The sequence below is a fragment of the Corvus moneduloides genome, chromosome 21, assembly GCF_009650955.1.
Source record: "Corvus moneduloides isolate bCorMon1 chromosome 21, bCorMon1.pri, whole genome shotgun sequence".
NCBI classification, from domain to species: Eukaryota; Metazoa; Chordata; class Aves; order Passeriformes; family Corvidae; genus Corvus; species Corvus moneduloides.
Window position 1 is genome coordinate 6,066,721 of NC_045496.1, and position 24,676 is coordinate 6,091,396.

Sequence of the window (24,676 nt, forward strand, 5' to 3'; positions counted from 1 at the left end):
TTTAACTCCTGACGTGTTTAAGCACACACGGGGCACACGGCAATGCTCTTTAGGGCCACCGGCACCGGGAAGCGCTCGGTGCTCCCGGGCCACGAGGAGGGACAGCCGGGGAGAACATGGCGGTGGCGCCGCGGACTGCAACGCCCACAAGGCCCCGCGCGGCGGCCGGCGGGTCACGTGACGGCATCGTCGGGTCACGTGGCGGAACGGGTGGGACGCGGTGCTGTAGCAACGGCGCGGCCGCCATGGCCAAGCAGTACGATATGGTCGAGTGTCCCTTCTGCGACGAGGTCTCCAAGTACGAGAAGCTCGCCAAGATCGGGCAGGGCACCTTCGGGTGAGTGCCGCCCCGGCCCTGGCCCTCCCCGGCCCGGCCCCGGCCTTCCCCGGCCTCAGGCCTGCAGCCGGGGCCCAGCCCCGCGGCCCATCCGCGCCAGCCCCGGGTGCTCCTTGCTCCGGTGTCCTTTCCCCGGTCACCCCTCTTGGCTTCAGAGAACCAGTGTGGCTCTTGGGCCCTCTTTTCCCCAACCTGAGACTCCGCTCTCAGTTGTGGCAGAGCAGAGTTAACCTTGAAAACAGTTATGGTGGGGACCTGTAACTTGGCTCCAGATGTTCACCTTGGCTCCACATGTGCAGCCTGGCTCCAGATGGGCAGCTTTTTGCTCAAAATGTGCTACGTTATTGAAAATCCTTGCAAGGCTGCAGGAGTTCTGCGCTCTCTGTTGGTTCAGTGAATCCTGAGGGCCTTTGGCTCGGGGGGAATGTGGCTATATTGGCTCAGCACAGAGTTCTCTGTATGGTGCTTTAGTGTGTCTTGTTTGGGCTTGTTCCTTGTCAGGAGCACCTGGCTCCTTTCTCCTTGTGCTGATGCCATGAAGATTTTTTGCCTTTTCTTTTACCCCCCTGTTATACCTTTTAACAGCTTCTGTAGTCTTAGTGCTTTTTGCCTACATTCTTAGACTTGTTTGTTCAGCTAAGAGACCCAACATTTTAGAAGCTTCATAGGTAGAAGATAGTGTGCCCCCAAGGTCCTCTCCAGAACACATTCTGTAAACTAAGATAAAACCATCCAGGGGAAAGCTCCTTGGGGAGGGAGGCTCATTCAAGCCTCTAATTGGGGAATGTTTGATAGATATGCTAATTAGTAAGACCTATAATGTTATACCAGATCTTTTGGGGGTGTGCATTGCGGGGTGCATATCGGTGCATTCGATCTGGATGTAGTGTGCCTAAGGATCCTTAAAATAAATACCAAGGTAAAATCCCTTTTTCCCTTCTAACTGTGTTTGACTCTTGATTTTGAGACCAGGAAAAGGCATCATGAGCTGCTCACAGATTTCTTTCTGGTTTTTTTTACAGGGAAGTTTTCAAAGCCAAACATCGCCAGACAGGCAAGAAAGTAGCACTGAAGAAGGTGTTGATGGAAAATGAGAAGGAAGGGGTAAGTGTGGGGCATGGCTGGATTGGGCCTGTTGTCAGCTGGGCTGCAGAGGCACATGGCAGCATTGAAGGGACTGGGCTGCATGGGATGTCTGCTGGGAAGTGACGCTTCCCATGTGTTTCTTCTCCTCTGGGAAACCCCAGCACAGGGCTCCACACTGGCTGTGTTTGTGAAAAAACTGGGTGATGTGTGAAGCACATGCTCAGGGGTTGGGGAGAGAGTTAACACCTTAAACAGCGAAGGTAGCAGCCAGAGAGGCTGTTCTGCAGCTCAAGCTGGGCTGTATCATGTCCTGGTATGAATGTGGAAGCTGAGGAGAAGAGGGCAGGACCTGCCAAGATGCATGGTCACACCTCTCCTGTTCTCTAGGCAGAGATGGCCTGGTCTCTTGCACCTCCAGTCTCCATTCTCTGTTTCTCTTTTCCAGTTTCCCATCACAGCCTTGCGAGAGATTAAAATCCTCCAGCTGCTCAAGCATGAGAACGTTGTGAACCTCATAGAAATCTGCAGGACCAAAGGTACTTTGCGGGGTCTCCCTTGTGTTAATGATGGCTTTTTTGAGCCCTGCTGAGCAGGCAGGTGTCTTGTGCTGGGATTGGGATGGTCTAGCTGAGCACGGGCCTCTGTTCCTGCCTGTGACATCGGGTGACAGGTCACTTATCTTGGAAAAGAGTTTCTAAATGAGTCAGGATGTTGCTGAAGCTCGGCTGGAAAAAGCTGTTGTAGTCCTGCCAGGATATGCCTGTGCCATGGCAGTGAATGCTGCCTGTGCTGGGATACTCCTTTCTGAGAGGCTTTAAATGAACCAGCACTGGAGAGACTTTGGAGCAGAAGCTCCTGAGCCTGGAGCTGCCTCTCTTGGTTGGCTTGTGATGGTTTGTGGCAGCTCTGAGCTGATGACACAGCTCCAGCTGAGGCTCACTCAGCATCTCTTTCTGTGCATGACGTAACTGCTCGTGCTGGGAGGACTGGGATTCCACATGGGCAGTTCTGAGCTGCTCTTCCACCTCCTCACTCCCACCTGGTGCCATGTGCCCCCACTGCTTTGCAGGCTCAGCACACCTGGCCTGGCTCTGCTTCCAGTAAAACTGCTATATAACATTTGCTAGAGTTTATACATCATTCTCTTACATGGATTTGCACTGGAAAAATACTTTGGAAAGTGACAGCTGGTGTTACAGGCTGCCCTTCCCTAGCCAGTCATGTCAGTGAAATAAGAACAAAACTGGCCAGTATCTGGTGTTTTTTAAAAAGTCCAGTCACTGAACGGGCAGAAATCTGTGGCCTAGGACTGGGAAATTCAAGTTACTTCAGTACTCAATTGTAGATTAATTGTGTAGATTACTGTCTGCATAGGTATGAGTAAAAACACCAATGACAAGTTAAGTTTTAATTCACTGTGTGATTAAAAGAGCTGTGATGATTGAGTGTCTGGCATACCAAAAGTAAATATTTTTGTAGACATGTCATTTGTTCCCTTTTTGCTTATGTTTTGTTTGTATTCCAGTTTTCATCCAAATCTACCTTGACCTCAGTTTACAGTAAAGTAGAAATGTTTCATTTACCGTTCTCAAATGTGAGGCTTTTCTCTTTTTGCCTTGGAAAGGTGTGTTTGTGCTGTGTCCGTGTGAGGAGCTGCAAACCCAGGCAAGCACCCTCCTGGCTGGAGAGGAGAGCAGTGTGCTTCTGTGGGGGCTAAGCTTTTCCAGTTGGAGATGCTGATCAGCAGGTTTTGCTGAATACAGCTGATGAAAATCAGCCTCTCTTTTTAATAACATTTTGCATGTGTGCTCTAGGAACAAGATTGAAATCGATTGCTTCACTTGAGGTCTGCTGTCATTGACTTCAAATTGCAGCTGGAGTTTTATGTCAGTTTGATCAAGATCAGTCCATTTTTGCAGATGCTGTTTGAGGTTGCAGGAAATCTCACTTTTTAATGTGAGATTAGGCAGATTTTCTGTGTTTCTGCATTTTTCCCAGGGCTGTCTGTGGGTGCCTCCTCTATTGCTGGTGCTTGGCTGGCAACCACGGCTTGCAAGGAGGAAACCCCACAGCCGTTTTGTGCCCAGAGCAGCACGAAGTGAACCTTTCAAAGGTTGCCATGCTCTTTCCTTGCCTGTCTGATGACATCCACTGCACCAGTCCTCATCTCCTGTTCTTGTGTTGCTAGTTTTGCTTAGTTCTTCTTTAGGAAGGACCTTGAGGCCTGCAGGCTGTCTGGTTCTCTGTGTTCCCATGCCCTGAGATTCTGTGTAGGGGGTGTTGTATGAGCAGCAGGGTGGTGGGAGGTAAGAGGAGCTATGACCTGGTGAAAGGTCCTTTGCTGACAGCCCCTCTGTGCCTCTCCTGCAGCCTCTCCGTACAACCGGTGCAAGGGCAGCATCTACCTTGTGTTTGACTTCTGTGAGCACGACCTGGCTGGCCTTCTCAGCAATGCCCACGTCAAGTTCACACTGTCAGAGATCAAGAAAGTTATGCAGATGCTCCTGAATGGACTTTACTACATCCACAGGAACAAGGTAATGGGACAGACTCCTGTTGTGCTCAGAGGTGGCTTTCCAAGGAGCAGATGTCTTAGTACAGGCTTGTTTTCCACTTCTGCAGCCTGAGCATTGTGCTGGCCCCAGGCACCCAAGGAGGGCACTTTATTCACTTAACTCTTCAATGTCTGTCCTTGTACAGATCTTGCACCGAGACATGAAAGCAGCGAACGTCCTTATCACGCGGGATGGAGTCTTGAAGCTGGCGGACTTTGGGCTGGCTCGAGCTTTCAGCCTGGCTAAGAACAGCCAGCCAAACCGCTACACCAACCGCGTGGTGACCCTGTGGTATCGGCCCCCAGAGCTGCTCCTAGGTAGGAGGAGCCCTAGGTGGGCTCTGCCGGCTTCTTGGCCCTTCTCAGCCCTCTGGGAGACTAACTCAGCATCTCCGTTTAGGGGAGCGGGACTACGGCCCCCCCATTGACCTCTGGGGCGCAGGCTGCATCATGGCAGAGATGTGGACCCGCAGCCCCATCATGCAGGGGAACACGGAGCAGCACCAGCTCACTCTCATCAGCCAGCTCTGTGGATCCATCACGCCGGAGGTGAGGGTGAGAGCAGGGATGAGGTGTGGAGAGCAGGAGTGTGGGCAGAGTCTGGGACCAGGCACTCGGGCCTCTTCCCTGCCCTGTGTGCTGGCTGCTGTATGCTCCCAGCAGTGGAGTGTGCCTGCTGCTGCTGGCAAGGAGGCTTGAGAATCTTCTAGCCTGTGTTTTGGGGTTGTCACTCACACAAACACCCTAAATATCTGCTTAAAGAAGAGTGGGGGTTTTTATTCTCAGGTGTTTTGCATTGGTCACCTTGAAAAGCCTCTTGAATTCTGTGTCTTGTGATTTGCGGCATCAGCTCAGCTCTGGTGTGAGCACCCGGCCCCTTCTCAGCTTCTCCTTTATCAGCAGCTCGTCCTGCCCTCTTGTGGGGAGCAAGCTGAGGGATCTCAGCCTGGACTGGGATCTGCGGGATGTTGTGCTGGCAGCTGCAGGGTCCTCATCCTGCTGTCACATTCATTCTGTAAAGACACTGGATGCACTTTCTTTGGCATGTAGATACCTGCTGTGGTCTCTTCCAGATCTAGATAAGTGCTGGTGATTGCAGCAGACTTTGCTTTCTAAAGATAAACAGTGCCACATCCAGGTGATTATTTAGCAATCAGTTCTGTCACTTTATCTTTCTGGATGTGGTAGCTGGCTTGAACCATGCTGTCCAGTACTCCTTTTGTGGGGGAACCAGAAATCTTGGAGCATTGTTTCAGCACCAGGAAGACTGCCCTGACTTGTCCACATGTCTCCAGGCATAAGTGCAGCCTTTAGTGCCTATTTGTTGCTGTGAGAACAAGGTCTGCCAGCTTGGAGGTTATAAAATAGAATTGTTACTTCAGCAGACCTCACCCTGGTTTGCCTGAGGGTGTTTGAATCAAAAATGGCTTGTCCTTTCCATAACTATTTCTTGCCAACGCCTTTTCCTGCCCCTTCCCAGGTTTGGCCGAACGTGGATAAATACGAGCTGTACGAGAAGCTGGATCTCCCCAAGGGGCAGAAGCGGAAGGTGAAGGATCGCCTCAAGGCCTATGTCAAAGACCCCTACGCGCTCGACCTCATCGACAAGCTGCTGGTGCTGGACCCCGCCCAGCGCATTGACAGTGACGACGCCCTGAACCACGACTTCTTCTGGTCGGACCCCATGCCCTCAGACCTCAAAAACATGCTGTCCACCCACAACCAGTCCATGTTTGAGTACCTGGCCCCACCACGCAGGAGGGGTGGGCACATGCCCCAGCAGCCGGCGAACCAAGGCAGGAACCCAGCTGCCACCAACCAGACTGAATTTGACAGAGTGTTTTGACATCCGGTAGGGTCCTGGCTGGGCTTCCCTGCATTGATCGGAGATGTCCTGGCGAGGTCTTTTTGTCTGGGAAAGGACTTTTTTCAAGGTGAAGTGACTGATGGCGTTAACAGATCTTGGCCATCTCCTCTCGGCCACCTCAGAACTGTGTGACTTGGGGAGGTGACACCTGTGAGCTTGACATTGTTTCCTTGCAGTTTTGTCTCAGAACCTGATTTTGTTTCCCAAAAGTCTGTATTGGTTACATTAAACTTGCAGATCAATTGTTATGGACCTGGTGATGGAAAAAGTGTCTCTGTCCCTGCTGGGGCTCTTGGCAAATTGTGCGGGGACTGGCAGGACTGGGAGTAGCTGCCCTGCATGGAGATGTCTCAGCTCTCTTGGTCTGTTGTAGCTCCTGCATGGAGTATCCTCTGAGCACTGAAGCGTTGATGTAGGACAAGGCAGGTGCTTTTGAGTCATCAGATGTGCCTTGGGGGAGGCAGAGTCTCCCTAGATAACATGACTAGCTCTCCCTGGAGACTGGGATCTAGCCTAAAAAAGGGCTTATTGAGGAAATCAGGGAGGTGGCAGGCAGAGCTGGATGCTCCATGTGGCCAGGATTTACAGTGGGAATCGCTGGTCTCTGTGACAGCATGTGGCGTCCATGCTTTCTTCATTGCAAACCACGATTGGGAGTCATATTGGATACACCCAACCCGCTGTGGGCAAGCACTGGCCTGTGCCTGAGGTGAGACCTGCCCTCCTGCTGTCTGCAGGGATTTCAGGATAGCGTGGCAGGGCTGGGCACACTGTGCTGGGAGCAGGGGGACACTCATGTGTCCCCTGCTCTCTCCTGGAGCTCTTTGCATGAGAGACTACAACAAGACCACTGCCTTCTTTGGGTGCAGTGACTAGCCTGACACACTGGGATGACCTGTGCACACCTTATGCCAGAACTTGTCAGGATCAATTCATAGAGAGCAAGTGATCCTCCACAGCTGCTCTGTTTCCCATGGCTGTCAGCTGTAGCCAGCCGTCTTCTTCCTGAACCCCATGGATGGCAGATCCCAAGAGTCAACATGGGCAGCTGGTGATAGCATTTGGCACTTGGTAACTTGTCTGTTAACAATAAGAGACAAAAGCCGTGTCGTGGGTAGTGTAAGGTCGTGTGAGGAAGCAGTGGTGAGTGGGGCTGTTCTCAGGATAAAAAATGGGCATGATAAAAGACATGTACAAGGTACCTCTGTCTGTCTTGGTTTTGGGCTCTGAAACAGTGTCTGTTTGTGGGGGGGACGACTTTATTTCTTTGGAAAAATAGTCGATTATGAGCAATAAGCCAGTTGACTTGTGCCGTTGTGGATAAACAGGATCCTGTCCCAAACAGCTGGTGTGAACCTCCTGTCGCTGTGCTGCCTAAATGGACACAGCAGTGCCTGCACGACAGCACGTGGCCTTCCCGAGGGCACTTCGGGCTCGGGCACCCTAAGCCCCCTGTCCTGCTCCTGGGCAGCCGGCGGTGGTGGGGGAGAGGGGAACAGCGCAATCAGCGCTGCGTGGATGAGCGCATCAGTACCGCTGCCACGAGCAGAGGAGGCTGCTACGGGCAGCCTGGGGGCTCCGCCGGCACCGAGAGGGGGCGGTGCTGCCGGGCGGGGGCTGCGGAGCTCCGGGGGGGTCCCTGTGCCCCGGCTCGGGCGGTGGGGGCTGTAGGGCCATGTGCCTGTGCTGACGGCTTGAACGGCCTCGAGACGGGTTGTGCCTGATGCTACGTCCTCGTCCTCCCCCTGTCCCGCTCGGGCCCCCCGTGCCCCCCGTGCCCCGCCGCGGTGCCGGGACGGTCGCGGGGCGCCCGCCGTTCCCGCCTCCCTCCCGGGGCGACGTGGCGCGCGCCGCCCGTTGCAAAGATGGCGGCGGTGGCGTCCGGGGGGGGGGGGGGGGGATGGGGGGGGGATGGGGCGGCCCCGCCCCTTCTCTCGGCGGCGCGCGCGGTTGGCGCGGGGCGGCGCGCGCGCGGCGGGGATGGTGGCGCGGGGGCTGCGCGCGCTGCGCGGGGCGCTGCGGGCCGGGGGGCGCCGCTTCGGCACGCGCCCCGCGCGCGCCCCCGCCATGGACTACCAGGTACTGCGCGGGGCCGCGCACCGGGCGGGGCACGGGGCCGCGATGGGGCTCCGGTTCCGCGCGGGGCGGCAGAGACACCTCCCCTCCCGACCCCCTTCTGCCGCCGCCTCCCGCAGCCCCGGGCCATGCCGGCTGCCGCGCGCCACGTGTCTTCGCTTCCTGCTCGGGTCACCCCGCAAAGCGCCGTGCCCCGTGGCAGCACGCGGGTGAGCCCGGCCTGCAGCGGCGGCCGCTCCGGTAGCCACGGCGTGTCCCGGCCGCACGCGGCTGCGCCTGCTGTCGTGGGGGGGTGATGGCGGTTCCCGGCGTGGAGCTCCCCCCGGGCGGGCGGGAGCGGTCCCGCTCCGCAGAGCTGGAAGCGCCATCGGTGCCAGTGCCACTGCCCGGTGGGCCAGGGTCCGGCTGCCTTGGGTGGAGTGTCCCCACACTGGGGACGTGGGTTGGTGCCATGCCAGGTCCCCCCTGCAGCACACGGCGTTGCAACGCCAGGCTCACGTCCCCTTGGCGTGGGTTTGGCGGGCTCGGTGACCTCTTGTCCCAGGTGCCCCGTGCAGGTGCAGCGTTGCTGCTTCGTTAGCGCCGCTCATTAAGCACCGGCAGGATGGGTGCGCACTGGAGCGCGTCCCGCTCCCGCCGGCGGCGACCTTGTCCCACTGGGCAGCCGTGGGTGCCGGCGCTGGGCTGTGTTGTGCCCCACCGCGGGGCCAAGGGGCACCTGGGGAGGGGCGGGTAACCTCTGCCCATAAGTAGCCTGTCCCCGTGACAAGGTCTGGTGCTGCCGGCACGTTTCCGCGGCACCATGGCGGAGATGCTGCCGGCGTGGGTGACCAGTGACACCGCCGAGGGGACTGAGCCTGAAGGGGTGGGTTAGGGTGCAGCGGGGTCTGGGCAGACTGGCCCCTGGCTCTGTGGGGGTTGGCACGGCCCCAAGGCTGCGGTGATGGGCACCATCCTGATTACCCTGGGGGTCTTTCCAGGATGCAATCCGGATGCTCAACACCCTGCAGACTAATGCCAGCTACCTGGAGCAGGTGAAGCGGGAGCGTGGTGACCCCCAGGCCCAGCTGGAAGCTATGCAGGGCTTTTTGGAGAGGAGCGGACTGAAGGTGAAGAGCTGATCCCCGTCCCTGTTCCCCCTGTCCTGTCAGCAGTGCCACCATGCTTGACACTGGCTGCCACGGGGGTCTCACAGGGTGGTTGAACTCTTACAGGTCGAGGACCTGGATCGACTGAACATCATCCACGTCACGGGGACGAAGGGCAAGGTGAGGCGTGTGGGCGGTGCTGTGGGGGATTGGGGGGCTGAGGGGGGGCTGCTGGTGTCCCTTGCTCTGTTTGCCCCTGCTCTGGAACAGGGGGTTTAACACCTCTGTCTCCTCAGGGCTCAGCATGTGCCTTCACTGAATGCATCCTCCGCAGCTACGGGCTGAAGACGGGCTTTTACAGGTGAGCATGGGGGTCAGGAGGGTTTTGAGGGGCCAGTGGAGCTGTGCCTGACTCTTCCTCCTGCTCTGTACCCCCAGCTCCCCTCACCTCGTGCAGGTGCGCGAGCGGATCCGCATCAATGGGCAGCCCATCAGCAAGGACCTCTTCAACAAGTACTTCTGGCTGGTCTATAACCGCCTGGAGGAGACCAAGGTGGGGGCAGCAGGGTTTGTGGGGGTGGTCCCTCCCTTGGGTCCCCTGCTCCCAGGGCCATGTGCTCACCCTCACCCTGCTCTGCCTGGCAGGACCCAGTGCATGCCAGTATGCCGGCGTATTTCCGCTTCCTCACCATCATGGCCTTCCACGTCTTCCTGCAGGAGAAGGTCAGTGGTGGTGGTCTCCAGCTTGTGACAGAGATGTCAGGTTGGTGGGGACCTCAGGGAGGGAGATGTGGGATCCAGCCCGCACTTGGGGCAGAATTTGTGTGGGTCAGGCTATCGTGGCTGTAAACAGGGGATGCTGTGCCAGGTGCATGATTCTCCCATACATAGTGGGATGTGCTTAGGTGTGTGTTTGGAAGGGGTGGTGGCAGGGACCCATCTCCACCCACATCCCTGAATCCATGGGGACATATGCTGCTGGTGGCTCTGATGGCTCCAGTGTCCCCGTATCCCCAGGTGGACCTGGCGGTGGTGGAAGTTGGCATTGGCGGCACCTATGACTGCACCAACATCATCAGGTAGGAGCTGGCAGGGCTGAGCCTATCCCCAGGGCTGCCAGGGCCTGATGTCCCCACAGTGGAGGGCGGAACAGCAGGGAAACTGCCGTGCTGCATCCCCAGGGCACCGGTGGTGTGTGGGGTCTCCTCCCTGGGCATCGACCACACCAGCATCCTAGGGGACACCATGGAGAAGATCGCCTGGCAGAAGGGGGGCATTTTTAAGGTAAGGAGACCTGGTCTTCTCTCTCTTGTGTTTTTGGGGTGTGTTCCCCCATGTTCCTGAGCACCCCCATGTCCCTAAGCACGCCCATCCTTCCCAGCCAGGTGTGCCGGCATTCACCGTGGCGCAGCCGGAGCGGCCGCTGGAGGTGCTGAGGGAGCGAGCCCAGGAGCGGAAGGTGAGTTGGTGGCAGGGGCGTGGATGGGGGGTGCCCCATGGCGGGGGGCTCAGCCTCCTCTCCCCGCAGTGTCCCCTCTACCTCTGCCCAGAGCTGGATGACTTCGAGGAGGGCTGCCGGGCGCTGGAGCTGGGGCTGGCGGGTGCCCACCAGCGCTCCAATGCCGCCCTGGCCTTGCAGCTGGCGCGGATGTGGCTGCAGCGCCGCGGCTGCCAGGGTAAGGCGGGGGGACGGGGACAGGGGGCCTGACCCCACCAGGGCCCCTGAGGTCTCAGTGGGATACCTGTCCTCCCTAGCTCTTGGGGAGCTGAAGGAAGTGCCGCCGAGCACCGAGCTCGTGGGGAGGCCAGTGCCAGTGGCGCCTGCCTTCCGACTGACTGATGCCATGATTCAAGGTGCAGTATGGTCATGCTGGGACCCCCCATCGCCATGTCACAGGGCTTAGCGGGGCCATGCTGGACCCCAGCCACTGCCATATGTGCTGGAGGGCACAGTCTGCCCTACACTGGATCCCCATGGGGGTGCCGGTGTTGGGGAAGGTATGAGGGTCCCAGCCATGCCCTGTGTTCCCCCAGGCCTGCGGGACACAGAGTGGCTGGGCCGGACTCAGGTGCTCTCCCATGGCCCTGTGACGTGGTACTTGGACGGAGCTCACACCACCAGCAGCATCCAGGCCTGTGTCCGCTGGTTCCGTCAGGCCGCCCTCAACCAGGACAAGCCCCATGAGTAAGGAAAGGATGCAAGGGGAGGACACACGTTGTGGGGGTGTGGTGGTGGTGCTGGAGGTCCCCTGGGGGCATGGGCCACCTGCCCTTTCTCCCTGCAGTGGTTCTGAGGTGCGTGTGCTGCTCTTCAATGCCACAGGCGACCGGGACACGGCGGCACTGCTCAAGCTGCTGGTGGTGAGGTTTGGGGGGCACGGGGGGGTCACTGTGCCTGGATGCCTGGATTCTCTGCCTGTCTTGGGACCCATTTTGCTGTGGGTGCAGGGAGCCGTGAGGTGGAGCTGGCACCCTGTCTGTCTGTCTGTCTTGTCTGCCCACCCTGCTGTCCCGGGGTGTATCCCACCTCAGCTCCCCCCTGCAGGGGTCTCATAGCCCTGGGTGTGGGGAAGGGACTTGGATCACCCCTTGCCCCATCCCCTGTAACCCCACTGGTGTGGGACTGGTCCCAGTGGAAATCCCATGGGTGGGTCCTGAGGGTTCCCACAGTGCTGATTCCTCCTGTCTCTGCAGCCCTGTCACTTCGACTACGCTGTTTTCTGCCCCAACTTCACGGAGGTGTCGGTGGCCAACAACGCAGGTGAGTGCTGGGGAGACAGGGTCTCCCACAACCCCCCATCCTGATCCCTCCACAGCTCCCCCTGCAATCCCTGACTGCTGTCCTCATCACTTCCAGACCAGCAAAACTTCAACGTGACGCTGGAGAATGCCCTGACCCGCTGCCTGGAGAACCAGCGGACGTGGACAACGCTCCTGGAGGAAAGAGTGGGCCAGGACCCCTGGCTCCCATCTCCCCTGTGGGTGGGGGGGCTGCTGCAGCCAGCCCCTACCCGAGGCTCCCTGCTCCTGGTGCCCCCAGCCCCACGACCGCTCAATTCCCCAGCCCTCGTGTTCCCGTGCCTGGCCCAGGCGCTGCAGTGGGTAGCACAGGGCCGGGACCCCCATCTGGCAGCCCCCACAGCCTCGGGGGCTCACCCCCACCCCGCAGCCAGCAGTGGGGCTGTGCTGCTGCGGGAGGCAGCCGTTGTCCGTGTCCTGGTAACCGGCAGCCTGCACTTGGTGGGGGGGGCCCTGCGGCTGCTCGACCCTGCACTGTCCCAGTAATGGGGGACAGGGCTTTGCACCTCTGTTTACTTGAAGCAACAGTTTTGCCCCCATTGATGCTCAGAGGCATCTGGAGGGTACGTGGGACCTCCCCACCCCATCCTGGCATGGCTGTTTTCACCCCAGTGCCTTTTGCCTGTGCCCTTCCCGGGACACTGTCCATGGGGGGATGTTCCTGGCCTCCATCCCCTCCCTAGTGAGACTGACTGGGGAGACCCCCACGGTGTGGGGGGCTGCCTCAAGCTGTGATGAGGTCCCAGTGCCTGCGGGGCTGGTAGGTGGGAGCCTCAAGCTGTGGCAAAGCTTGGCATCAGGGCGCGATTAATTTAACATAGGGAAGATTTTTATTATTGATAAGAGTTTGTAACTTGGACAGGGAGCTGGGGGCGTGGTGGGTTCTGCCCGTTGTTCTGTGGGAGGGCAGCAGCCTCGCACCATCCTCCACAAATAAACCTCTTGCTGCTCCCAAGGGTGCCTGCTGCCTTCTAGGGGGGATGCAGGAAGGGCACGGGGGTCACCCCAAGTGCTGGGGCATGTCCAGGGGGCACCCACTTCTTCCCCCCCCCATTTGATGGGGAGCCTTGTGGGAGGCTTTGGCAATAGCTGCTCTTTCTGCCTCCCCACTGCAGCGGGGGACCCCAGGGGGGTTGCAGGGTGCCCCCCCCCGGCGTGGGCTGCCCTTGGGGGGCCAAAGCATTCACTGAATGAGTAATGGAGGCCCCCTCTGGGCTCGGCCTGAGGTTTGGGGCAAAAAATCAGCTTAGTGGCACTGGGGTGGGTCCCTAAGTCCGTTGGCCGGGGGCTGCGTGGGCTCAGGGGGTCCCGGGGGCGTCAGGCCATGCTGCTGGTAGAGCAGGGGGTGCTCTGGGTGCTGCCGATGCTGTGGTTGGTGCTGCTGCTCTCCGAGGCCGGCGCCGTGCTGGAAACCGGCTGCAGTTTGGAGATGGGACCTGGCTCACACCGCCCGCCACGGGGAAACACCAAGGGGAAACCACACTCAGGGCAAACAGTGGTGGCCTTGGCTCAGCCCCATGGGACCTTCCAGCCCTCATACACAAACCCTCAGGGATCACTCCCCAGCTGGCCCCACAGCCCCTAGGATGGAGATGAGCAGGAGTGAGGACAGATGGCAGAGGGGCCCCCAGTCAAGTAGGAGGGACCCTGAGGAGCTGTAGACACCTGGAGCAGGGTTATTCCCCTGTAGCATTGCCAGGACTGTACAGATGAGGGCAGTGGAGCAGCCTGGCTCACCTGGGGACTTTGGCCAGGAGGGATAAATGGGCAACCCAGTAAGGTACATGCACGTGGCACCCCCATCCCACTACGGGGGTCCCCAGCGGTGGTGGATACTCACGGGTGTGTGAGTAGATGTACCAGAGCCCAGCAGTGAGGAGTGCCCCGATGAGGAAGGCACCAAAGGTGATGCCCAGGACAGCGGCCAGCCCCAGCCCACGGTCTGTGGGAGGATGAGACTGTCAGCACTGCCACTCCCATTCCCACTGACCACCTCCCTTGCCCTGAACTCACAGCTGAGCGGCCGCCAGGCATCCTTCACTGTCACCTCCAGGACCTTCTCGAAGATAGTGTCGTTCTGTGGAGGTGGAGGTTGGGGTGAGAGGGGGAAGACGTGCACCCCTATAGGGTGACAGAGCTGGGGGCCCCCAAGCTTTTCGTGGACTGGGGAATGCTGCTCCTGGATCCATCACCCAATGGTGTGGGACAAACCCATCAGGCTGCTACTGCCGATGGGGACCAGCATGGTGGCATCACAGGGTGGGGGGTTACACTGACCTGCAAGCCAGCCTTGCACTTGAGCATGGCAGAGAAGGGAATGTGTCCATCCTCAGGAATGGTGTAGGTGAAGCGGAAGCGCCAGACCTTCCTCCCATGGCTGCTGGGAGGGCCCTCCAGCACGGCCACCCCAGCGCCACGGGCCTCCCCACCCTGCACCAGCAGCACTGGCTCCTTCCCTGAGGCCACCAGCCAGCACTCCTTCAGCTGCAGGTCAGCTGGGTGATCCATCCACCGCATGGACGCCTGTGTGGGGTGGGAATGGGGCACACCGTCATGGTCACTGGCCCAGAGATGGCTGGACTGCCCAGCCTGGGCACCGGGACAGTGGCAGTACCTGCACAAAGGCCTCCTTGTTGATCTCCAGCTCCGTCTGCGGTGCCTCGAAGGCAGCGGTGGGGAAAAGGCGCAGGAAGAGCTCCCGCGGGATCTCGCACTGGAAGCCCACCTGCAAGAGGGAGCAGCACTGAGGGGGCACCCAGCACCCAGCCGACAGTGACACTGGCACCTTCTTCCACCCCTGGGCACGGCGGGAAACCCAGCCCTTACCCGCACACTCCGGAGCACTGCATCCTTGGCCAGGCTGAGGATGAGCTGCAACAAGGCAGAAAGGTTGGGTCAGTCAAGTGGTCCCCATTGCCAGGGTCTGTTTTCAGGATGGGATGGGATGGGATGGGATGGGATTGTCCCACCCACACACTCCCCCTCCATCTCAGCCCTGGGATGCAGTATGATGTTTCCAGCCATGCAAAAGCAAGGAGGTCCTGGTGGAGAAGCCCCAATGGCAATCACTGAAGCTCTCATGGTCCATCAGTGGGGCTGGGGGCAACATCCCCAGCCAGCCCCCCTCTCACCTCATTGTTGGCATAGCCCCTGCCCTCCAGTGAGGTGCCACAGTGGCTGAGGGGGCTTTTCAACATGAAGTGGGTGGCATTTTTCTCTGCCTGGCAGCTGATGTCCCTCAGGGTGATGTTCACCACATCCTTGATCGGCTGGGAGGAAAGCACACTGTAGTCATCCACTGACTGGAGACAGTCCCGTGCCACCCACCCCAAGCACCCAGAGGAAAATGCAACTTTTGAGTGATGTTGGTGGACATTGGGACCCCTCTCCACACTCCTCACCTCCAGGTAAGACCTGATGATGACGATCTCCATGGTTTCATCTGTGCACTTCCAGGGCTTGAGTGTGAGCAGCACCTGGTGGGGCAAGTCTGGGGGCTGTGTGATGACAAGGGGGGTGGTTGTCACAGGTGTCTTGGCCATCTCTGCAGGACAGGAAGATGAGTGGGGGGCTGAGTGGGAGTGGTGGGAGCCCCCATCCCGCCCAGCCCTGGGGTGCCGGAGGCCTCACCGTGCCCCTGGATCTCCAGGCTGATGTGGGTGCTGGCAGGGATGGCAGAGTAGGATGCAATGACACTGTAGTTCTTCTCGAAGGCTTTAGCGATGAGGTCCTGCTCTGTGTCAGGCAAGAGAACCCCAGGGAACAGCGTTGGGAATAAGGGCACCATCCTGTAACTCCCAGAGACCTGCAGTGAGGAGGAAAGGGGGGAACCATAGAGGGGCTAAGTGGAGACCGGATAGCTGGGGGTGCATGAGGCAGGGTTCATCCCAGTTATGAGGGCTTGCAGCAAGGGGGCTGCCACTTCCTCATGTCTAATGTCTCCAAGTACCCTCCTGCCACCCTCCCCATGCCACCAGCATCTCCTGGGCACCTGGCAGACCCCTTGGTGGGGGTGGTGGGGAAGACACGTTCCCCTCAGCCTACCAGTAACTGGATGTAGCACTTCAAGGAGAGGGACCAGGTGAAGTTGGCCTTGCTCTGCAGGATGAGCATCTGGTTGCCGACAGATTTCTCGGGACAGCTCAGAGACAGGTTCACCTCTTTGATGGGGGAGCTGCAAAACCACAAGACCTCCCTTCTCAGCATTCCCCACCAACAGGTCCCACAGCCAGCTCGGGATGTGGGGCTCTGCCTTTGAGACACCCTAACACTTTCCCAAGCATCTCCAAGCATATCCCACCACCTGTCCCACTGCTGGCACCGTGGTACCTGGGCTCCGACTGCAGATGGATGATGTGAGCAGCCCTGGAACTCTGGGCGTCACTACGTGAGCAGCTCTTCACCCCATGGAAGAAGACCTCAGTCTCAAGGTGCAGAATGGCATTGAAGTGCTCCTGGGGAATGCATTCTGGAGGGCTGCGGGCATCTGTGTAAGCGGTGGGGTCATCTAAGTCAAACTGGGCTCAGGGGGTGGAGAGAGGCTCAGGGCCAGAGGCATCAGTCCCCATGGCATCTCCCCGGGGAAGGTGCTTTGCCCCAGGAGGTTGTTACCCTTCTGGAGCAGGAAGATCATTGCTGCCCACTCCAGCCCCCTAGTGCTAGCCCCAGCCTCACGCACCTTCTCCCAGGTGGAGCTGGACCCTGCGGGGGTCCTGCAGCTCACTGTATGATGTGATGCCCCCGTAGGTAGCCAGAGCCCAAGTCAGCAGCTGCTCCTTGCTGGAGACCATGGGTGGCTCAGGGTTTGGTGCTCCAATGGCCTCCGGGCTGAGATGGGCATCCTGTGGGCCAAGTGACAGCCTAAGCCAGGGTGAGGGGCAAGGCACATCCCTCCCTTACACAGGCTGGCATGGGAAAGCAAGGAAACCTTTCCCCACAGTGTGCAGGGTACACATGTGAACCCTAAAACAGGTGAGTGTCCCTGGAGCCTGGGCTGGGGGTCACCCTGGATGAATGGGGATTTTCGGGGCCATGAGCTGGGAGCAGCGAGAGCAGCCAGCGGCACGTGGAGGGCTCAGCCCACTTTATTATTAGCCACAAACAAAGCAGGAGGTTTATTTTGCTAACAAAGCGCCTGACCCCGGCTCAGCTCACTGGAGCCAAACCCCATCTCTGACCTTCCTCCCGCCAGCCGGAGGAAATGGGAGCTTTTTCCAGCCCTGTGCGTCATTCCCTGCCTGGCCAGCCCAGTGCTCGGCGCCGCCAGCAATGGTCAGGAGCATCCCCTCCTCCCTGAGGCACCACAAGCATCATGTCTGGTAATCAGGGGGACCAGTGACACCCTTAAACACCCCCATGGATGGCCCCAGCCCTGCTTCCCCCTGGGATTGCTCCCGATGGTCTGTGGCACTCACGGTGCGGATGATCAGGTTTGAGCACGGGGAGGTGATGCTGGCAGAGCAGCGGGCACAGAGGAGAACGAGCACTGCTGACCGGCTGCAGGTATCATCTCGTGGAGTGGCTGTTACCATCAGTGGGACAGGAGAGGCCTGGGGTGGAAGAGAGAGTGTCACCACCATGCCACCAAGCCCCAACTGCTGTCACCTTCCTGGCTGCCCCCTGGAGCCAGAGGGAGCAGGGAGAGACCTCAGGCTGGCCCTGAGGATGAGCCATGCAAGAGGCAGCCATGGGTGGGTTTAGGGGGCAGGGATGCCACATGGGTGTGTACCCACACTGGCAGGGGCAAACACTCCCTGGCTCCCCTAAGCAAGGGACCAGCGGTATCCCCACCTGGAAGATGGTGGTATCCCCACACCGGTGTCCAGGACACCCCACATAGTGGGGTCTAGGCACCCCCTTCTTAGGGACCAGGGCATCCTTGAGTTAGAGATGAAGTAATCTCTGCATTGGGTACGAGGATGTCACCCCTCTGTGGACTGGGGTATCCCCACACTGAGGACTGGAGCATCCCTGCACTGGGCTAGGGCATCTCCACCCTGGGCACTAGAGCATCCTCACTGTAGGTACTGGGATGTCTCCCACTGAAGACTGGAGAATCCCCACCCTGGCCACTGGGACATTCCCCTGGCAGGTTTCCCAGCCCTATCCCAGCATGGTGCAGCTGCTCCAGGCTCAGGTGCAGAGGTGCCTGGGCACAGTGGTGGCACACAACATTCCTTGTGGCTAGCACTCCCTGATTGCCTCCAGCCAGAAATCCGGATGGGGAAGTCAAAACTCCAGGTGCTAAATTTGGCAACTGCTGCCTGAATAGCAGCTCTCAAAGTTCTGAGCCAGGCAGTGGGCAGAGAAAACCAGCCGGGGACTGGGTGGGTGGATGCTGTTGCCAGTGCCGGGCACAGGGCTGGTGGGATGAGGCTGTGGGCATCCCGGCCTGGCCATGGCCCCGTGGCAAGCGTGGGTGGCCAGGGACCCTGGGTGGCCCCCAGCGCTGGGGAGGAGCTGGTGGCGGCTGTTTTTCCTGCCGCGTGTTTTGTGGCACTCCATTGTTTGGCTGCGCGAGTGGCGGGAGCCTCGGCGCTCCCCACCGCCGCCTTTTCGGTTATTTTTTTCTTTTTCTTCTCCTTTTTTTTTCGTCGTGGGGATCTGCTTATAGAAAGCAGCTTCCAGTAATTCTTCTATAAGTGGAGCCGCGTCCCTGCCCAGCTTCCCCTGCGCGCCACAGGGCTCAGTGCCGCAGCCGTGACATCAGTGCGTGTCCCCTGTTGCCACTGGTGACAACCCCGGGGCACCCCCAGCCCTGGCACTTATCCAGGATGCCAAGGCCAGGTCACACCAGGCTAGGCCAGAGGAGTCCTTGTAAAACCGACCCTCCCCAGCGCCTCCTGGCCTGGCTCCCCCTCTGCTCCAAAAGCAGAACTGGGAGAACTGGGAGGTGGCAGAGAGGGGGGAGTGTGGCGCCGGGTGGCCCAGGGCTGGGCCAAAATCGGGTGCTGGGCCCCAGCCAGCTTGAGAGAAGCCAGGCTGTCCTACAGAGCTGCCATGCAAACCCATGCGCTGGTGCAAACCCACCCAACAGTGCCAGCCAGTACCAGTGCCAGCCCTGCCACTGCCCTGCACCATCCTTGCCCCAAAGCACCCACAGTGTGGTTATAACCCCTCAGTACGGCCATGCCAACATTGGCAGACAGGTTTCTGCTTGCCACTCCTTCCTCCATCCCTCCCTTCATCCCTCCTTCCATCTCTTCCTCCATCCTTTCCTCCATTCTACCTTCCATCCCTTCCTCCATTCCACGTTCCATCCCTCCCTCCCGCCCCAGTGTGGTCACCGCTGGGTACCCGTGGCTCTGCTCAGGTCCTGAGCCAGAACCAGGCCACCTTCCCCAGGGAAATGGAGTGTCCTGAGGTGTCCAGCACAGGAATATCTGCTTGGCAGCATGGGCTATTAAAGAATTTGCCTCTAAAGTCTTTAAAGCCCCATCAGGGGCAGACATGCCCATGGCTGTGCTTGGAGGAGAAGCTTGGAGAAGGTGCCATGGAGGAGGTTAATCCAGGTCCTTTCACTGCTCCTTAGTTAGAGGAAAGTGTTCACAGCTGGGACACCCTGCCTGCTGAGGACAGTGACAGGGTGACAGTGCTGTGGTGACAGTGTGAAGTGACAGTGTAAGGAGATGTTCTGGGGGGATGCACTGGGACCCCTCTCGCCCACCTTGGACCACCTGACGCTGAGGACATGGACTTCATGGCCAGTGTCCAGGGAGCTGTTGCTGACGCAGCCCCGTGGCACCGTGCTGGTGGCATAGGAGAGGATGATGGGTGGCTCCGCTGTCACCGGCTGCAGGTCACAGCCCTCGGCTCTCCCGGGGCCTGGGAGGAAAACAAGAGACTGTCAGTCCCCGCCGCACGGATGTGGGGTGACACAACACGGGCTGACACGATGCGGGAGGGGGTTGAATGTCTGCGCCAGCGCCGGCACTGCCCCTGCAGCCTCAGCCCCCGGCCCGGCGTCAGCACGGCCCCACCGCCAGCACAGCACCCCCGGGACCATCTGCTACGTGTTTGCTCGGGGCCCGTCTGCCACCGCCAGCCCCCTCCGCAATCACGTTAATGACCCTTGGATCCGGGCTGGAAAAATCCACTGTCCCCGCTCGGCACTGCCGCGTGCCAAAACTCGCACCCAGCCGCCCAGAAGGCTGGGGCAGTTGCGGAAGCCCCCCCCCCCCCCCCCCCCCCCGCCGCATTCCTCCGCCGCAGGAAAATGGGAAGCGCAGGTATGGAAATGGCTGTAAAGCTCATCCTCCGCGGGCGCTGAGGCGTGAGCTTTGCCCCATCCCAAAGCCCCCGGCGGCGCGCGGCGAGCGGGGCCGGCCGGCGGCTGCCAAGGGAAATCCTGAGCGCAAACAGCCATTTGAAGGCCTGATCCTGTAAATCCCCACGTGCCTCGACAGTTTCCTCTGTCTCAGGCAGCCCTGCTGTGGCCGGGCTGTCCTCAACTTGGCCCCGAGGAACCGTCTGCACCCATGGGTGCTCCCTTCCAGGGGGCTGGGCAAGATGGACCCCCGTGGTCACGGCTGGGGGCTTTCTATGGGGCGACAGTGCCTGGGATGCTGTGTTTTCCTTTGGAGGTGGCCACTGAGCTCTGTCCCTTCCCACTCCATCTTTTCCCATCCCTGGCGGCTCCAGCCAATGCACAGGGAGATGTCTGGACTGCACTCTGGGTCCACCCAGCCACCCGCACTGGACTGCGGCTAGAGGGTGTGATGCTCCAGGTCACTGAGTTTTTAGGATGCAGCACCTGGCAAAGGGCCACTCGTTCCAAGCCATGCCCATCATAGTGTCCCTGACATGCATCTCACCATTGGGGTGGCCTGGCTGTGGTGCTGGGGTCACGGCACAGACCCCTGGTGACGCTGCTGTGGGCCCACTTATTGTCCAACGCTTCCTCCCCCCAGAATGGCGGCCGTGTGGCCGGCAGCATCGGGAGGAAGATAAACAGCCGCTTATCTGGGCGCCACAGGCTGTGTCCCTCTTCCCTTCCACTCCTGCCCTGACGGCACTGGGCATGGCTGTGTGGCCTCAGCACTGCTGGGCAGAGGACAGGCAGCTCGTCACTCCTTGGGCAGCATCTTGCTGGGAGGTCAGGCAGGGCTGGGGGCCGTGGCTGGGCTCACCCCTGGCGCAGGGCAAGGATGCCAGCGGAGGGGATGCGGGGCAGCGGTGCCAGTTGGGCACTGTCTGTCCCTGGGGAAAGCAGCGGGCTCCAGCATTATGTCAGGATCAGATAAGGGGGCTCAGCTGGGCCGCTGGGGCGATCAGATAAGGACACTGTTATTTTTGTAGTCCAGGAAAGGGAAAAAAAATTAAAAGGAAGAAAGAAAGAAAATCCACTTTATGTTTTTCCAACCTGCACTCTCCCTTGCTTTGGTGCAGCTGAGATCAGGGAATGGGGATGATCCCGCTGTGGCTCCCCCGTGGGTCAGGGGCTGGGGGGGCAATTCCTGGGGTTTTGGGAGCAGATGAAAGGCCTGGGCAGAGAGCAACACCGGGGTGGGGGGCACAGGTCAAGGGTGGCTCTGGCGGCACAGGATGCCCATGGGATGGGCAGCGACACTTTGGCACCCTTGCATCCGGCTGTGTTGCCTCGACACTTGTGTAATGTGCTGATTCCAGTCAGGAATGGGGATGGACCCTGCACTGCAAACCTGAGAAGGAATTCTCATCCTCTGAGCCACTGCTGGCTGTTGGACCATGCTGAGGTGGCATTGGGGCTCAGATGATGGGGTGGATGGGTCCAGGCTTTAGGCCTGACTCAAACCACATCATTCCTGCCACTCTCTAAGTCAGACAGGTGCCAAGAAGCCTCTCCTCAGACATGGGAGGGGACGACCCAGAACATGCTCACCCCATGGGGAGCAGTGCTGGCCCCTGTCGAGGGGGCACAAAGTCCCTCACCTCTGGAAGCTGGTTGTGTCTGTGAGACACCCTGACAATGCACCCACCAAGAGCACCCCAGTCCCACATCACTGCGCCCACCATGGACATCCCAGCCCCATAGCACTGTGCCCACTGTGGGCATCCCGGTTCCATGGCACTGCACCCGCTGTGGGCACTCCCAGCCCCAGAGGTTCCTGTGAGGAAGAAGCAGCACCTGGACAAGGTGTGAGTAGCACAGGTAGGCAGGGTGGGGACCATATGTCACAGCTACGCAGGACATGGACCATATAGCACAGATACTCAGGATGGGCACCATATGGCACAACTACCTAGGACAGTGACAATATGGCACAGTCATATAGGATGGGCCTCATATAGCACAGCTGCATAGGGACCGTATAGCTTCATCACATAGCACAGGGACTGTGTGCCACAGCTACGAAACATGGGGATCATATAGCACAGATAAATAGGACAGAAACCATAGGGACAGACACTCAGGGTGGGGACCATATGGCACAGCTATGTAGGACTCAGCCCATACAGCACAGCCCTGTTAGGGTATGTATGGCACAGCCATATAGGATGGAGACTGTCAGGGACAAATACAAAGGTCATGGACACATGGCACTGCTACGCAGGACACAGATGACATTGCACAGGCCTGTAGGATGGGGACCAGATGGCACAGCTGTGTGGTATAGGGACTATACATCACAGACAGGAAGGACAAGACCTCTGTGGCACAACGGCACAGGATGTATAGCATATGGCACAGTTATAGGATGGGGACTGTACAAGAAATCTACAGAGGACACAGACCTTACTGCACATCTACATAGGGTAGGGACACCATGGCACTGCCATAGGGCAGGGACAGTGGCACAGCTATAGGATGGGGACCGAGCCTCACAGTTACACAGGACACGGGACTTACTGTACATCTACAAGGATGGGAACTGTATGGCACAGCTATAGGGGACATGGCCCATATGGCACAGCCTCACTGGACAGGGACTGTCTGGCACAGCCATAGACAGGGTTGTGATATGAGAGAGTGGGCATCAAGCCTGGCAGTGGGGCCACCCCAGCAGCACCCATTAGCACTGGCCCCAAGGTGACCAGGAGGGACCAACCCAGCCAGGACACTCAGTGTCGCTGGCCTCAACCTCTCCAGGCAGCTGCTGCCTTCCCAGTTCCCTTCCCCTCTGTTGGTGGGCCATGTCCCTGAGTGCCCCAGGTCCCTCTCCCCCAGCTCCATCAGCACTCGCGTCCCTCCTTGAAATTCCCCCTGTGGCTTTGCAGGGATCTCAGGGTGGCTCTGACTGCTCTGAAGGCGGATAAGCCCCCAACTCCCACATGAGGCTTTAAGGGTTTTTTCCCATTTCTCATCCCCTGCTCCATCCCCACATCCCATGTAAGGTTTTAAGGATTTTTTCCAATTTCTCATCCCCACCTCCTGGTCAACCCCTCCATACTCCACAGTGCCGGGAAGCCACCAAAGCCACCCCAGACCCCCCGTGTGCCACCGTCATGGTCGGGACTCAGCCAGGGCGTCTTCAACACCTCCCACGCCCCGGTGACGCAGCCGGGATTTCGGGGGTCCCAGGGAGCGGCAGGGCTGTGCTGTGTGCGTTCCGGGAATCGGGGTGGGTTTGTCCCTTCCCACATCGGAGCTGCTCCCCAAAATTTCCTCTCCCGGGGGGTTCCCGGGGGGGACACTGCCTGTGCGGGGACAGCCGGGACCCCTTTGGCCACCGACCCGGAGTAACCGGTGGGTGCCGCCGCGGCGGCTGTCCCGTCCCGAGGTCCCGTCCCGAGGTCCCGTCCCGAGGTCCCGTCCCGAGGTCCCATCCCGCGGGTCTCATCCCTGGGGTCCGGTTCCCTGGTGCCCCCCGTCCCCACTCACCCGGGCGGCCGAGCAGCGCCAGGAGCAGCGGCAGGAGCGGGACGGAGCGGGGGCCCATGTCCGCCTGCGGCCGCTCCCCGGGAGCCAGCGCCGAGTGCGGGCGGCGGCAGCGGCAGGAAACCGACTCCCTTCGGAGGAGGGTCCGCGGCGGAGGAAATGCCGCTGGCGGCGCTGGGGCCGGGCCGACGGGGCCGGGGGGGGGCGGAGAGGATGGATCCCCCGTCCCCCGGAGGCGCCGTGCCTCAGTTTCCCCACAGCGCCGTGCGGAGCTGCAGCTCCGGAGGGGGGCACTGGAAGCGCCCCAGGCGGGGGGAGGGCACTGGTACCCGGGGTAAGTGCAGCCAGGGACTCCCAGGGCTGGCACTACTGAGGGGAGGGATGGGATACAGGGGTTCTGGTGGGGTCCACCCACCCAAATTATTCCCGAGCTGCCCCCAGTGATGGGGATGAGGGCCTGCCCCAGGCCATGGGGACAGGCGCTGGCCCAGGCGATGGGGAAGAGGGCTGCCCCCGACATTCAGCTCCCACTGCTCCCAGCCAGCACCCTAGCAGGGCTAGTCTCAGGCTAGTGGGTCCCCCATGGCTCTGGACGCCCACTCTGGTGGGCAGGGGGAAGCCCCCAAGCACTACTGCCTGCCTTGCCTGTACCCTTGGCCCGGCCACAGACGGGGCTGCCCGGACACCCCTACCTGGCAGGTGGGCTTGGGGTCAGGAGATCCCTTGGGACAAGGGGGCCTGGGTGAGTGAGTCACGGGCAAGGGGGTCACAGCTGAGCACCGCCGAAGTGGGAGCCATGAGGTGGCTGGGGGAACCCCGGAACCCCCTTGCGCACTCCTGCCCCATTCCTCCCCACACCTCTCTGCTGGCCGAGGTGAGAGCTGGCACACAGCTATCAGTGGGGCTGAGACCCTCACGCCGGGGGTGGGCGCAGGTCCCCGGGGGTGGTTTTCATCCTGACTCACGGTTCACGGGCATGGGGACAGAACGGAACGTGCCAGGGAAGTCAGCGCCTGTCCCCAACAGCCAGGATGTCCCCGGAGATGTCGGTGACCCGGGGTGAGCAACCATC

At 59.8% G+C, this 24,676-nt stretch overlaps 3 protein-coding genes across 5 annotated transcripts; 2 read left to right on the plus strand and 1 right to left on the minus strand.

The window, feature by feature from the left end:
- The first annotated feature begins 196 nt into the window (after positions 1–196).
- CDK9 (cyclin dependent kinase 9) lies at positions 197–6,096 on the plus strand. Its single transcript, XM_032131073.1, has 7 exons — positions 197–337; positions 1,360–1,441; positions 1,869–1,959; positions 3,794–3,960; positions 4,124–4,295; positions 4,378–4,526; positions 5,458–6,096. The coding sequence occupies exons 1-7, from the start codon at positions 246–248 to the stop codon at positions 5,821–5,823; spliced, it is 1,119 nt and encodes a 372-aa protein (XP_031986964.1). The 5' UTR covers positions 197–245; the 3' UTR covers positions 5,824–6,096.
- Positions 6,097–7,859: 1,763 nt separating this feature from the next.
- On the plus strand, positions 7,860–12,762 carry FPGS (folylpolyglutamate synthase). 3 transcript variants are annotated; one of them, XM_032130393.1, is made up of 15 exons: positions 7,860–7,923; positions 8,901–9,029; positions 9,135–9,188; positions 9,305–9,369; positions 9,447–9,561; positions 9,654–9,731; positions 10,026–10,087; positions 10,190–10,292; positions 10,390–10,467; positions 10,537–10,684; positions 10,764–10,862; positions 11,043–11,193; positions 11,294–11,369; positions 11,703–11,769; positions 11,866–12,762. In XM_032130393.1, the coding sequence occupies exons 1-15, from the start codon at positions 7,912–7,914 to the stop codon at positions 12,291–12,293; spliced, it is 1,665 nt and encodes a 554-aa protein (XP_031986284.1). In that variant the 5' UTR covers positions 7,860–7,911; the 3' UTR covers positions 12,294–12,762. The 3 variants fall into 3 exon arrangements, with proteins under 3 accessions (XP_031986284.1, XP_031986282.1, XP_031986283.1); XM_032130391.1 differs by lacking the exon at positions 7,860–7,923 and adding an exon at positions 7,998–8,129; XM_032130392.1 differs by lacking the exon at positions 7,860–7,923 and adding an exon at positions 8,214–8,785.
- Positions 12,615–24,139, minus strand: ENG (endoglin). The gene is made up of 15 exons (XM_032130390.1): positions 23,608–24,139; positions 19,474–19,631; positions 17,222–17,356; positions 16,486–16,648; positions 16,137–16,293; positions 15,852–15,981; positions 15,438–15,612; positions 15,209–15,351; positions 14,939–15,076; positions 14,634–14,678; positions 14,422–14,532; positions 14,085–14,330; positions 13,821–13,884; positions 13,648–13,749; positions 12,615–13,243 (listed from the first exon to the last, which is right to left on the minus strand). The coding sequence occupies exons 1-15, from the start codon at positions 24,122–24,124 to the stop codon at positions 13,125–13,127; spliced, it is 2,403 nt and encodes an 800-aa protein (XP_031986281.1). The 5' UTR covers positions 24,125–24,139; the 3' UTR covers positions 12,615–13,124.
- Between the last annotated feature and the right edge of the window lie 537 nt (positions 24,140–24,676).